General features: G+C 34.9%; 1 protein-coding gene and 1 non-coding gene across 2 annotated transcripts; one reads left to right on the top strand and one right to left on the bottom strand.

Annotated features, from left to right (window-relative positions):
* The first annotated feature begins 607 nt into the window (after positions 1-607).
* On the top strand, positions 608-7,284 carry LOC133521519 (troponin C, isoallergen Bla g 6.0101-like). Its single transcript, XM_061856523.1, has 6 exons — positions 608-915; positions 1,017-1,044; positions 3,078-3,221; positions 4,921-5,049; positions 5,752-5,883; positions 6,968-7,284. Exons 1-6 carry the CDS (start codon positions 913-915, stop codon positions 6,994-6,996), a joined length of 465 nt encoding a protein of 154 aa, XP_061712507.1. The 5' UTR covers positions 608-912; the 3' UTR covers positions 6,997-7,284.
* On the bottom strand, positions 3,728-3,799 carry Trnah-gug (transfer RNA histidin (anticodon GUG)). The gene has a single exon. It is a non-coding gene; the product is annotated as a tRNA-His (tRNA).
* Positions 7,285-12,565: the final 5,281 nt, after the last annotated feature.

The following is a 12,565-nucleotide window of genomic DNA, read 5'->3' as shown; positions in this document are numbered from 1 at the left end:
ATGTAGAATATCCTCAATCTCATCGTCACTCTTTGACAGGTTAAGCAAATACTCGTCCATACAAACAGAGGAAATGCTTTTCCACTTCTAAATATTTTCCATTCTCTATGATATTTAGTATGTTATTGACACAATAAAAAGCCAGGTTTATAGGTTTTCACTTTTTTTTCAAGAAAGTGAAAACCTTTAAACCTAGAATATATTATGCTGAAGCGATCGACATCAAAATCAAAATGATATGTTAAGAATTAGTTAGTGGGAAATCGGATTCTTCCGAAATCGAATTTTAATACAAAAATTACAGTTATTTCATTAGGATCGCAAAGCTATTCTTCCCTCTTAAGTTAGATTGCATCAAAAAATGCTTATATGTATCGTATCGTATCTATCCGAGTAATATTCTTAAATTAAAGCTTGTAATAAAATGAGACAATAGGAACCATAATTCAAAATGGTTTTGTTATTTTGTTGTATAATATTAGTTTTAGTTACCCCTTTTGCATACCAAATTAGGTTAAGCCTGTAAACTTACCGCTATATGTACATATTATTAAGACCTTGTACCTGGTAATGTTTAATGCAAAATAAAATATTTTTATGTTTATCTTTACCAATACATCTTCTGATAATTTGATTGAAATGGTTAAAAAAACGTGAATTGTTTCATGGGTGTAACTAAGTACCTGTGGCCGTGGCCATTCGAGAAATGGAATAAAAAAGTTCACTGACAGAAAGCAATTTATTTAAGTGCAATCCAAAACTGTTCAGCACCTCTGAAATATCCCGCCCAAGCGGAATACGTCGATCGTATGATATATACTCCCTGAGTACCCAAAGTCAGGATCACTTTGACTGTCAGACACAGAACCTGCATAAAATAGTCAACGTATCTACTCTTATACCTCACTAAACATGGTGCGTTGGTTTAGTCGCAAGTGCTTAGTGATTAAGTTACTAAAATGTATAGGATTGTTTTATTAATTTTGTTCTTTTATTCTTTTATGTGCTGTGTGCAGGAAGAACTTGACAAAAACCAGCTGACTCGTAAGTAACTGTGCATATTGACCATCATGAAATAATCTTCAACAATCATTGAAGCTTTGAAAGTATTTCATTTTATTCAGTCCAATCTGAAGTAGGTACATAATTCCATAGAACATAATTATGTATACATTTATACATTTATAAATCCCGGAGAGGCATTCGCATTTTGATACGGTACTCTTAACACGAGATCTTAAGAGTCCGCAGCAAGCTCGGTTCTCCATAAAAATGTAGTTACGCTCTCATTTTGAAACGACTAGCGAGATTGCTCTGAAACTTTGTACTTGCAATAGGATAAGGTATATCTAGTCCTGTAATTATTGTATGTCATTATATGTGCAAAGTTTAATTACAATCCAATACGTAGTTTTAAAATGGGAACGAAACTCCGTTTGTATGGGAAGGTGAAATTCGGTCGAGCTTGCTGCGTACTGTTAACGATGTGAAGGTATTTTATATTATAGGACATTATTACACAAATTGACTAAAGTCCCACAGTGAGCTCAATAAGGCTTGTGTTGTAGGTACTTAGACAACGATATACATAATATATAAATATTTATAAATACTTAAATATATAGAAATGACTCAGGAACAAATATCCATGCCCACCACACGAATAAATGCTCTTACCGGGATTTGAACCCGTGACTTTCGGATTCATAGGCAGGGTAGTGACCCACTAGGCCAGACCGGTCGTCAATACCTCGCCCAAGCGGAATATTATAATGAATACCTGGTGATAATCCTTTGACCTAGCAGGTGGATCCATACCATACACTGAGCAAAATTTAAGTTAAATCGACCGTGAGATTGTTATACTCGTACCTAGTGACAGTAAAACTATGAATCACTTTTATTTTATATGATTTCCTGGTAATTCAGGGTCTATTATCAATATCTTGCAAGAAAAATCACAAGTTCGTTTAGTGGTTAATCTTTGTATGATAACTTAAAACCTTCAAGAAAAGAGTACCTACACTCCATCTTAAAGGCCGGCAACGCACTTTACAACCACTCTGATGTTGCGGGAGTCTATGGGTAACGGTAATTGCTTGCCATCAGGCGATTCGACTGCTCGGTTGCCTCCTATATCATATCATAAAAAAAACTATAAACATTTGTAACCAAACAATGAAGTTTTTCAGAGCGGTCAGTAAGTAGACAAATGTCGGAAAAAGTCACATCGTTATACATATATTTACGTCTTCTTCAAGCACAAAATTGACAATTGTTCGCGCATCTAAGCAAAACTTTTCATCTACTCGTAAGATTTAATTGAGACAGTTTAAGTCTCTCTACACAAAGCGACTTCCGGCAACTATTTGGAAGAGAAACGATATAATGGACGCGAAGTTGGACGTTTTAATAACACTTAAGAACTCGACAAAGTGCCCATTGCCACCAGCGCTCGTGATAATTATAATTGTCTTGGTTTTGATGGGTAAAGTTTGTCTTTGGGTGTGAACGATGGACAAGCATTATCCTAAACCAATAATTTCGATTTCCTTATATCTATCTATCATCAAATATATATATACTAGTACAATGAAGTATTAAAATTACTTCATTAGTCATTACGGTTAATTTGCACGGCAGTTACGTACCTACCTGCCTTCATTTCCATAATATGAAAAATTTAACCTGATATTACGACAGGAAGCGCCATCTATCGAAAAAATGCTCTCAATGCCTTTGTGTGTATATTGTGCAGACCAAAGTTGACAGCGATTTTGACAGCCCAGACAGCAGTGCAAGTGTTATTTTAAACGTCAAACTACTATGAAATGATGACGTTTACTTAACACGTGCACACGCTGGGCAATCAAACTACCAAAATTAAGACAAAACAATAAAATTGTGTTAAGATTGAGTTTGTACAAAATATTAACTATCGTGTTTTTTAGGGTCCCATGTCGGAACAATCAAATCTACCCTGTCTTTTAATGACACTAATAAACGTAAACAAATGGGTGTGCACCTCTTCATTACACATGTACACCTATAAAGTACATATATTGGTTTGCCCACAGTTCTGAAGAATGCCTTCGACGCTTTCGACCACGAGAAGAAAGGAGTCATAAGCACAGACATGATTGGCACCATTCTGGAGATGTTAGGACACGAAATAGATGACGATTCCTTGAAAGAAATCATAGCAGAGGTTGACGAGGACGGTAAGTCTTCATCGTAGAAGTTTCGTGTCCACTAGCTAGATGGCGCTATTAGCCGTGGGCCGACTACTACACTAATTCTCTCGTAAAAACATAGATGGCACTGTCATCAAAATTATATAACTAAAAATTAAAAATGTAATAATAATGGCATTGTTGTTATAATAATATATGTTATGTATTAATCTACCATTATACTTATCACATTTTAGTTATATAGGTAAGAAGCTGTCGAAATATTCTTGCTTCAGTTTATGAATATAAAAAAATCATTTGTTGTGATTTAAATTACAAAAATAAGTCTCGTTTCAAAACTTTACAGAAAATAAATTAATACCCGTATTATAAACTTAAAAAAAATGTATTAATACTTTTACGCATATTTTTTTGTAATAATAATGATTTATGAGCGAAATCGTTCTTAAAAAATTGCAATTATGAAAAGAAACACAAAATATTATAACAGGAAAAAACAAAAAAGCACCTCTCCGTGACAATGCTAATTGCATTGCCGTGACCAGGATTCGAACCTGGGTTACTACGGCCACAACGTAGGGTCCTAACCACTAGACGATCACGGCTATCGAGGCTTGAAGAAGGCGGGCGAAAGTAACAATCTTGTTGTGTTTACGTTTTAAAACGTTAGTATCGTCATTATAGCTGAAAGGTATTAATGTAGAAATTTTCAACACAAATAGTTTTATTACACGCTTTTATTTAACTTGCTCTATTAAGTATTATGAATGTGTGGATAAAATCTTGGAAGTCAAATTTGTGGGTCAAATTCCCGAGCAGATTTTTTTAGCGGTATGTAGGTATGTAAGTCGGATGACAATGCAATATTATGATGACATGGAGCTGATCTGATGATGTAGACAGGAGGTGGCCTTGGGAACTCTGTGATAACCCAACGTAAACGAATTGTGTTTGGGGTTGTTAGAATTGTCTCGATGAATATTAATTGCCTGTGGAGAGAAAAGTACAGTCAGCTATAAAAGCTTGCACCAAAAATGAAATATATCTTATGGCGACTATACAACAGCGAGTACAAACTGTATTAAATGCGTATATCTGACTAAGATTCAATCAATATTCAAATTTCAAAAATATATTATGCAAGTAGACCTAAAGAGCTCTCACAAGTCAATAAAACGTTTACAGTGACATTTATCTTGACACGAAATAGTACATTACGATACAAGTGCGAAAAATAGGAAATTCGAAACGAGTAGCGATAAATTAAAACACGACCGAAGGGAGTGTTTTAAATCGACACGAGTTGCGAATTACCTATTCGCACATGTATCGTACAACGTTTTACAGTACATATGGCCCTTTAAATGTTCGACACAGTAACATAATATGCTACTTCTCGCACTAGTGCTATAAAGTAGCCCCATATGTACTGTAAAATACATATTATAAATATAACAGCCCCGGGATAAACATTAGGTACTTACATAAATAAATCATTACTACAATAAGTAACTATATAACAGAGATGTATAGTCTCTAGGATTAATAATACATTAAATTTGGAGATGTAAGAGAAAAAAGTAATATTAGTATTAAGTTCAATAAGATTTGGAGTTAACGTGCCGTCTCTGAGTGATTATCCATTCAGGGTGAGGTGAATGTATGAAATGTATAAAATACTATTACTTAATAAGGAAAGTAATATAATAACATGCTGTGACTGTAGGTTCGGGCGAGTTGGAGTTCAACGAGTTCTGCAAGCTCGCAGCGCAGTTCCTCACAGAAGAGGAGGAGCCTGACAGTGAGGCCATGACGGCCGAGCTCAGAGAGGCCTTCAGATTATACGATAAAGAAGGTATTACACATGTCTTGCTACCATGAAGAGATATATGAGCACAGTGAATGTCATCTCGCACAGTTTTCATCTCGCTGTCATCGGGCACAGCACAGCGGATATCATTCCAGATATAGAGCAGACTCCAACTGGGGAAGTACCTCCACCTTACAGAAAACCACAGTCAAATAACACTACACCCTACTCATAGTGTTGTGTTCCTGCCGTTGAGTAAGGTTGCCAGAGCTCAACGAGGGTGCGGAGTGTAGGCTACGGTAACCGCTTACCACCAGGTGGACCATACGCTTGTTTGCCACCGACGTAGTATTAAAAAAAACATTTCTACTTACAATTTTTTTCTATGGACCGTTCAAATTTTGGTAGTTCAGAACAAAACAATTCAAAACAAAACATTTCTTTTTAAAACGTAGTGTAGTTAATATATTATGTAATTATGTCCTATGTCCTTTAATATTTATTTATGAAACATTTCAAACAAATTAAATTTTAGATGATTCAGCACTGAATTATCAATTATTTGTAAATGTCCTGGACCATTTAATTGTATCGAAACAATTCTCACACAACACTTTTTAAATTTTAAGAACAATTGGCATTTGATCATAATTTTGAATTTACCAAAAATGTCACTCACAAAAAGAGTGGTTTCTTGAAAAGTTTCACTGCACCACGTCACTTACAAAAACTTATTAATTGTATTAGGTAACGGCTACATCACGACAGATGTGCTGCGTGAGATCTTCATGGAGCTGGACAGCTCGATCCCAAAAGATGACCTGGACGCCATGATTGAGGACATCGACTCTGACGGTTCGGGTACAGTGGACTTTGAGGGTAAATTTTAAACGTACAATCAATTGTCGTACATTAGACACACGAGACTACTAAAATTTTGAATGAATCCATAGGAACTCGAAACACATTCTTTATTGATTCATTCATATTACATACACATACACACGTTTACCATATTTTTAAATTAATTATTGTTTTCTTATTTATGTAGAGTAAATTAAAAAATCAGTCAGTTATATACTATCCACCTTTTTTTGCAAGCTTTTATTTAACTTGCCCTGTTGGTTGTTTTGTCAGTTATAGTGTGGATCAAATCTTAGAAGCTAAATTTGACCCACTTTCCGTCTTCTGATTGAGCTGAAAATTTGCATTCATATGTAAGTCGGGTGACAATGCAATATTATAAAGTACCGTCGAGCTGATCGGATGATGGAGACAGGAGGGTGTTAGGGGTTTTTAGAATTATCTCGATAAGTATTAGTTGCATGTGGTAAAAAATTACAGTCAGCGATAAAAGCTTGTTTTTACATGTATCCTCAGTTTAGTTCTTAACCATTATTAATACAATCTCTGCATTTAGGTACTTGTTATAAATTATTAGAAAATGCTTACTTTTGTACATAAACGTACTAAAGTATCCAGTCCAATTCTACTCTCGGAAAGTCGTTAGTTATTGGCACTTTACCAAATGCAATTTCGATAATTAACTGATATTTGGAAAGTTGCATCAGATTTGGTATGCCAAATGTTTTTGATCCCTACCTTATTTTTTTCTTTGAAAGTGACTTTTTTGAAAGAGAGTTGAATCTACAGGTAGTTCGAAAAGTATTATTTCGTGCGTTACATAGGCAATATCGTACTTTTCAAGAGCGGAAATTTAAGGAGATCCTTAATTTCTGTAGGATACCGTCATCTAGGACTTGATGACAATGGGACCAAGTAGAAAGCATATCTTTTCGAACAAAAATAATTTTAATCGGTGAACATAAATATCATATAAAATATTCTGACGAAATGAAACCCCTCTCATTTTTTTTCAAAACGGTCTATAAAAAGGCCCACAAGATTATAAGTCAATAATTTAGTTTGTTCTTACACATTTTATTATTTATTTATGTTTCAGAATTCCTTGAAGTCATGACTGGTGAATAAACTTCAACATTCTAGTTTCTATTTTAAGTCGACTAATTATACAATTTCCTTTATCCTATGTTAGTATTATTTAGGTATAATTATGTTAAGCTAAGCAAAGTGATATTTAGATTAAGTTACAACCAAAATTCAATTGAGAAACGTCTAAAGCATCTTTAACAAATGTCTAGACACTAAGACAAATTGAATTTTGATTAAATCTATTGTATTTTGTAAATATTCTACTGATAATGTACAAACACTGCTCGCAGAGGATCCTTGTTTTAATAAATAATTAATTGCAAATAATACTTGCGTTTAATTTGTTTCATACCTGGATAACTCGGAATAACTTAGACTTGGACATAATTTAGTCAGCTGGAAATGAAACCAAATTTGGTTAAAAATGGTTTTGTTATGAAGAATCCCACGTTTCGCCCCGTGGAATTATTAAAACTCATTTTTTACGTCTACTCACTCAAGTTTATTGAACAGCTCCCTATTCTGGTCTGCCACGGCACCGCGTGGCTTCACGCCCACGGGCTGACGCCCAAGCACTGACGGGCCTGATGGTCATAAAGACGAATGATCAAATGAACCACAAAACAGAATGATATCCCAAAAAGAACAAAAGGACTCAAAAAAAAAAAAAACAGCAGGGTGGCAATCCCATAAAAGCACGACCCCTCTAATAATATGAATATTTTGCTTTGACAACTCACTCTTATTCACTGCTTATGAAATATTTCCTACCATTAAATCTATTAAGATGTCATTTCAAAACCCCTTTTAGGAGTTTGTATTTATTGTATTAACGTCCTGTTTTATATGTTAATTATTTTTAGCTATAAATCAATACCTTAAAGTGGTTCTGGAGACTCTGGAGTGACAACAAAGATACCTACAATTTGAATTAAGTATTTTCAATTATATGACAACCCAGACAACAGATAAACATCAAAAATGCAACCAGAATGCAATTCGGGACAACGTTAAAACTACTGAAATTATGACGGGTGTTTTATTTTAAATTAAAATTTATCAAAAATATTTGTTTCAATGCCTCCAAAAAGGTGAACTACGTTACAACACGCACATACCGGTCAACCTTATACCTAACCAGGGCCCCTAGTGTAAATTTATTCGATTTCGTAATGTGACCGCGTTTGCGTTTAGTCTCATTTAGTATGGGATTTAGAAACAGCGCGCCAAGCGGAACGTTTTGGAAACTCAAAATCCCATACAAAATGAGACTTAAAGCTAACGCGTACCTCACGTTACGCCATCGAATAAATTTACACTAGGGGGCCTTTACATTTCATGTAGTTGACGTAAAAATGACGTTATTTCACATACAGGCAGTTTTCTTATAACACTACAAATTGTAAAAAGTACTGCTAAAAATCAAAAATATGTATCTTTTAATAAACTAACCATCTATTATTTTGTTGCGCGATAGTAAGATGAAAGTTAGTTAGAAGTTTCTGTACTGATTGTAAAAGTATATATATCAGTTAACTAAAGAAGTGGCCAAATGATTAATTATTGCGAAAAGACTAATTGGAATCACTCTATGTAGCGTGACGTAATTTTTCCGTCAACGGCATGAAATGTACGGGCCCTGCTTATAACTCTCCCTCGTTTTTTGTGTCGGGGGTAAAACATAAATAAATCAGCTGTACCGGCGTTATCAATTATGGGGATCAATTTCATTTAGGTACAATTTAAATTTCACCCTATAAAGCCAACATTAGTCGAAAAATCCCAACATAAATTCCGAAAGCTTCGTAATCTGATTGGAACTGACTTCGAAATGTACGCGATTCCTCGTAATATAGACAATCTTTACGCCAGTGGTGCGTAATCACTAATGATACATCTTAATGAGGGTAAGTAATTTGGTGAGTGGAAGGTCGGGAGGGAACAGTCCAAAGGCCAGAGGTATATATAATACATTCCTATGGCATTGGGGCACTAAACGAAACGAAGTACCGATTAGGTGATTTAATCAGGAAGAGATTTGGAAGGAAAAATAAATGGAGTACTACACAGATAACATTTTAAGACCTAATGAGCCAATTTTGTAATAAGTTTATTATTTATTTATTAAGCTACACTGAGCATGCCCCATATGCTCTTAGCCGGTTTTCAATTGAAAAAAAACCGTATAATTTTTGTTTGGCTAAAGTAAACCTATAGTAGGTGAGAAGGTAGGTTTACTACCATCTACGCTGAAATAATAGATATCGTACAATGTCGTCAATTAGGTCGATCGATAGTAAGTATAATAATAAATATTATAGGACATTATTACACAAATTGACTAAGTCCCACAGTAAGCTCAATAAGGCTTGTGTTGAGGGTACTTAGACAACGATATATATAATATATAAATATTTATAAATACTTAAATACATAGAAAACACCCATGACTCATGACCATGCTCGTCACACGAATAAATGCCCTTACCAGGATTTGAACCCGGGACTATCAGCTTCGTAGGCAGGGTCACTACCCACTAGGCCAAACCGGTCGTCAAAAAGTATGTATGTTGAAAATTAAAAAAAAAATATTATCAAAATTAGTCTGTCAGATTGCCAAAAATACTGGATAAGAAGTTTTTCTTGATTAAATATTAACTTTCTGTTCAAGGTTACCCGATTTAATCATAATTATGGTGCTGATCGTGCCTTATCTAAGCAGAACATGCTGGGTCTGGTACGATTGGCAAAGGATTATTAGGAAGGAATTATTGAAATGGAAGGACCATTATTATCTACCTAAATATAATTATGTTAATATAAAAAAGGTCAATGTAAAAGCGTCGCATACAAACAAGTACTAGGTATATTAAATTTATACTTCATCGCAAAATTTGGCGACTTTCCTATGTAATTATTGTGGTTTTCTACCGATTAAATGTTTATTTATAACAAGCTGTTATAAAAATTACTTCCGGAATCTTCCTTACACTAGCATTTTGGTTTGAAATATAATGTCTTTTGTGCTTTTCAAATTAAAATAGATTTCAATCTCAATCGTTATACAATTAAAGTCTAGTTCGGTTTAATGAAAATAAATCATCAATCATCATTATACCCTTATACCCTGAGTCGAAGACCTAAAACCAAAGTGAGAAGACGTCAGGAATAAGCATGTTCAAATTTAGACTGTAAATAACTCGTATTAGGTTTTATTTTCGAACGGATTAACTAGATGAGTTAGTCCACTTTAGTCTGAGAGGGATGAGTGCGTTTGGTCGTTATATACGTAGTTGCGGCACTAAATTCGGCCCCGTCGATAGCAATGGACTAGTCGGTGACGGTAATGACGGTGATGGGATTCCAAGCGAGCCGCAGAAGTGCTCAACTGCTGCTTGCAGTCTACCTGCATTATTAGATTTTATATTTCTTTATTTCACGATGAAAATTACACTATAAATTTGCTACATTCGTCAAAAGTATGTTTATCTTCTCATCATGATCGTCAAACATTACATTATAAAAAAAAAAATCAAATTAAAATTAATTGTGTCTCCCAATAAGGATCCTTATGTGCAAAGTAAAATATGTCAAACAATTGAATATAAACCAACTTAATATTAATTTGGATATGTCATTAAAATGTCAAATAAGGGGGCGTCCATTAATCGCGTCATACGTTTTTGGCTTGTTTTAGACCCCCCCCTCCCCCATGGTGATCTTTGGTGATATTTTCAGGACCCCCCCCCCATCCAATATGACGTGTATTTTTTTCGATAACTAAAGAACAGTTTTCTAACAAATGTACCTAAGTACACGTGAAGGATAATAAGGGCGGAAAACTATTATTTTTATTTTATTGACTATAATACAGTATAGCACAGATGAAAAAAAAAATACACGTGATACGTGTCCATACCCCCCCGTCCCCTGTGGTGATCATTGGTGATTTTTTGCTGACCCCCTCCCCCCCCCTATACAATATGACGCGATTAATGGACGCCCCCTAAAGATAAAAAATATTACAAAAATATGTCAAAAAATTGAATATAAACGAACTTAATTATTGCAGTTAATTTAATCTTGTTCTTATTGCCATCCTGTAAGTAAAAAGGGGCCCACTGATTACCAGTTCGTTTTGCAAATAATTGACAGCCTGATATCGTCCGCGGGCCTCTTTAAAGGCAACTTTCTTAATCTCTAGCTCTGTATGAACAAGGTAACATGGACTTACCGTGACTTCTGTATTTAAACTTTCTTGGTGATGTTACTGGACCTGGCGATTCAGTGCAGCTACCTAAAACAAGCAATATTAGAAAAAGTTGTACCTATAGATGGGCATTGGTGATACATATTATCATGCACCACTTTTTTACGCTCTACGAAATACGAAGGTAAAAATGGTGCAAGATCCCAAGAATTTGACCCTACCTACTGTTTTAACTTACTGTTACTATTAAAAATTATAACTAAAGCCACAAAAGCAATATAAACTTATAAAGTTCCTCCACTACGACTAAAAATATGGTAGAATCGGTAGCAAAAGGCAGATGCATAAAATAATATACTAATTTGAAAATAAATTCATATTACTATGATAGTTACTATGCAGCTAGACGATTAGGCGTCCTTTCTAAGGTCAAGCAGTACTTCACACCGGAGCAGCTTCTTCACCTTTACATAGCTCAAGTCCGGTCGTGTATGGAGTATTGCAATCACCTTTGGGATGGATCCGCCAAGTATCAGCTAGCCACCCTAGATTCTATAGACAAACGCGCTAGGAAGCTTATTGGGGATGCGAGATTGGTAGAGGCTAGACTGCAGAGCCTAGAACACCGTAGAAAGGTAGCCTGTTTATCGGTATTCTACAGGATATTTTTCGGGGAGTGTGCGATGGGATTACATAATCTTATCCCCCCATCTCCGTTCTGCCACCGTGGGACTAGACGCGGACTTGCGTTTCACCCTTACGTCGTTACTTTACCACTGATTCGCACTAAACGCTACGCATCCAGCTTTATCATGCGTACGGCTAAGGAGTGGAATTCACTTCCTGCAAATCTATTCCCAGTCCACTATAACTTGGACCTTTTTAAATCGAGAGTGAATCTTTTAGGTAAGCATGTTCCATCCTAGACTACATCGGCACTTTCCATCAGGTGAGATTGTGGTCAAATGCTTACCTTTTCGGAATAAAAAAAAAGAGTAAAATAAACATAAAAATGAAATTTTTAAATGATGAATGAAATGAAATTTTTGTTCATTTTTATTGTATGTGTATAGATTTCACATTGTAATTTTGATTCAGGTAAATATATTTTTCCTGAGTCTCCAGTTTCCCCACGAACGTTGTAAAGGCCTCGAAACGTCGGGATGTATTTTAAAATTCATTGTATGATATATAATAATCCGTTTACTAATAATACCGAATACATGACTTATAGGCCCATAAAATCTAAGGAAATACAAATAATAATAAATATTATAGGACATAGGACAATATTATAGGACATTATTACACAAATTGTCTAAGTCCCACAGTAAGCTGAATAAGGCTTGTGTTGAGGGTACTTAGATAACGATATATATAATAATATATAAATATCTA

This window comes from Cydia pomonella, chromosome 9 (genome assembly GCF_033807575.1).
Source record: "Cydia pomonella isolate Wapato2018A chromosome 9, ilCydPomo1, whole genome shotgun sequence".
Taxonomy (NCBI): Eukaryota; Metazoa; Arthropoda; class Insecta; order Lepidoptera; family Tortricidae; genus Cydia; species Cydia pomonella.
Note: the sequence above shows the minus strand (reverse complement) of the source record. Positions and strands in the feature narration are given on the sequence as shown.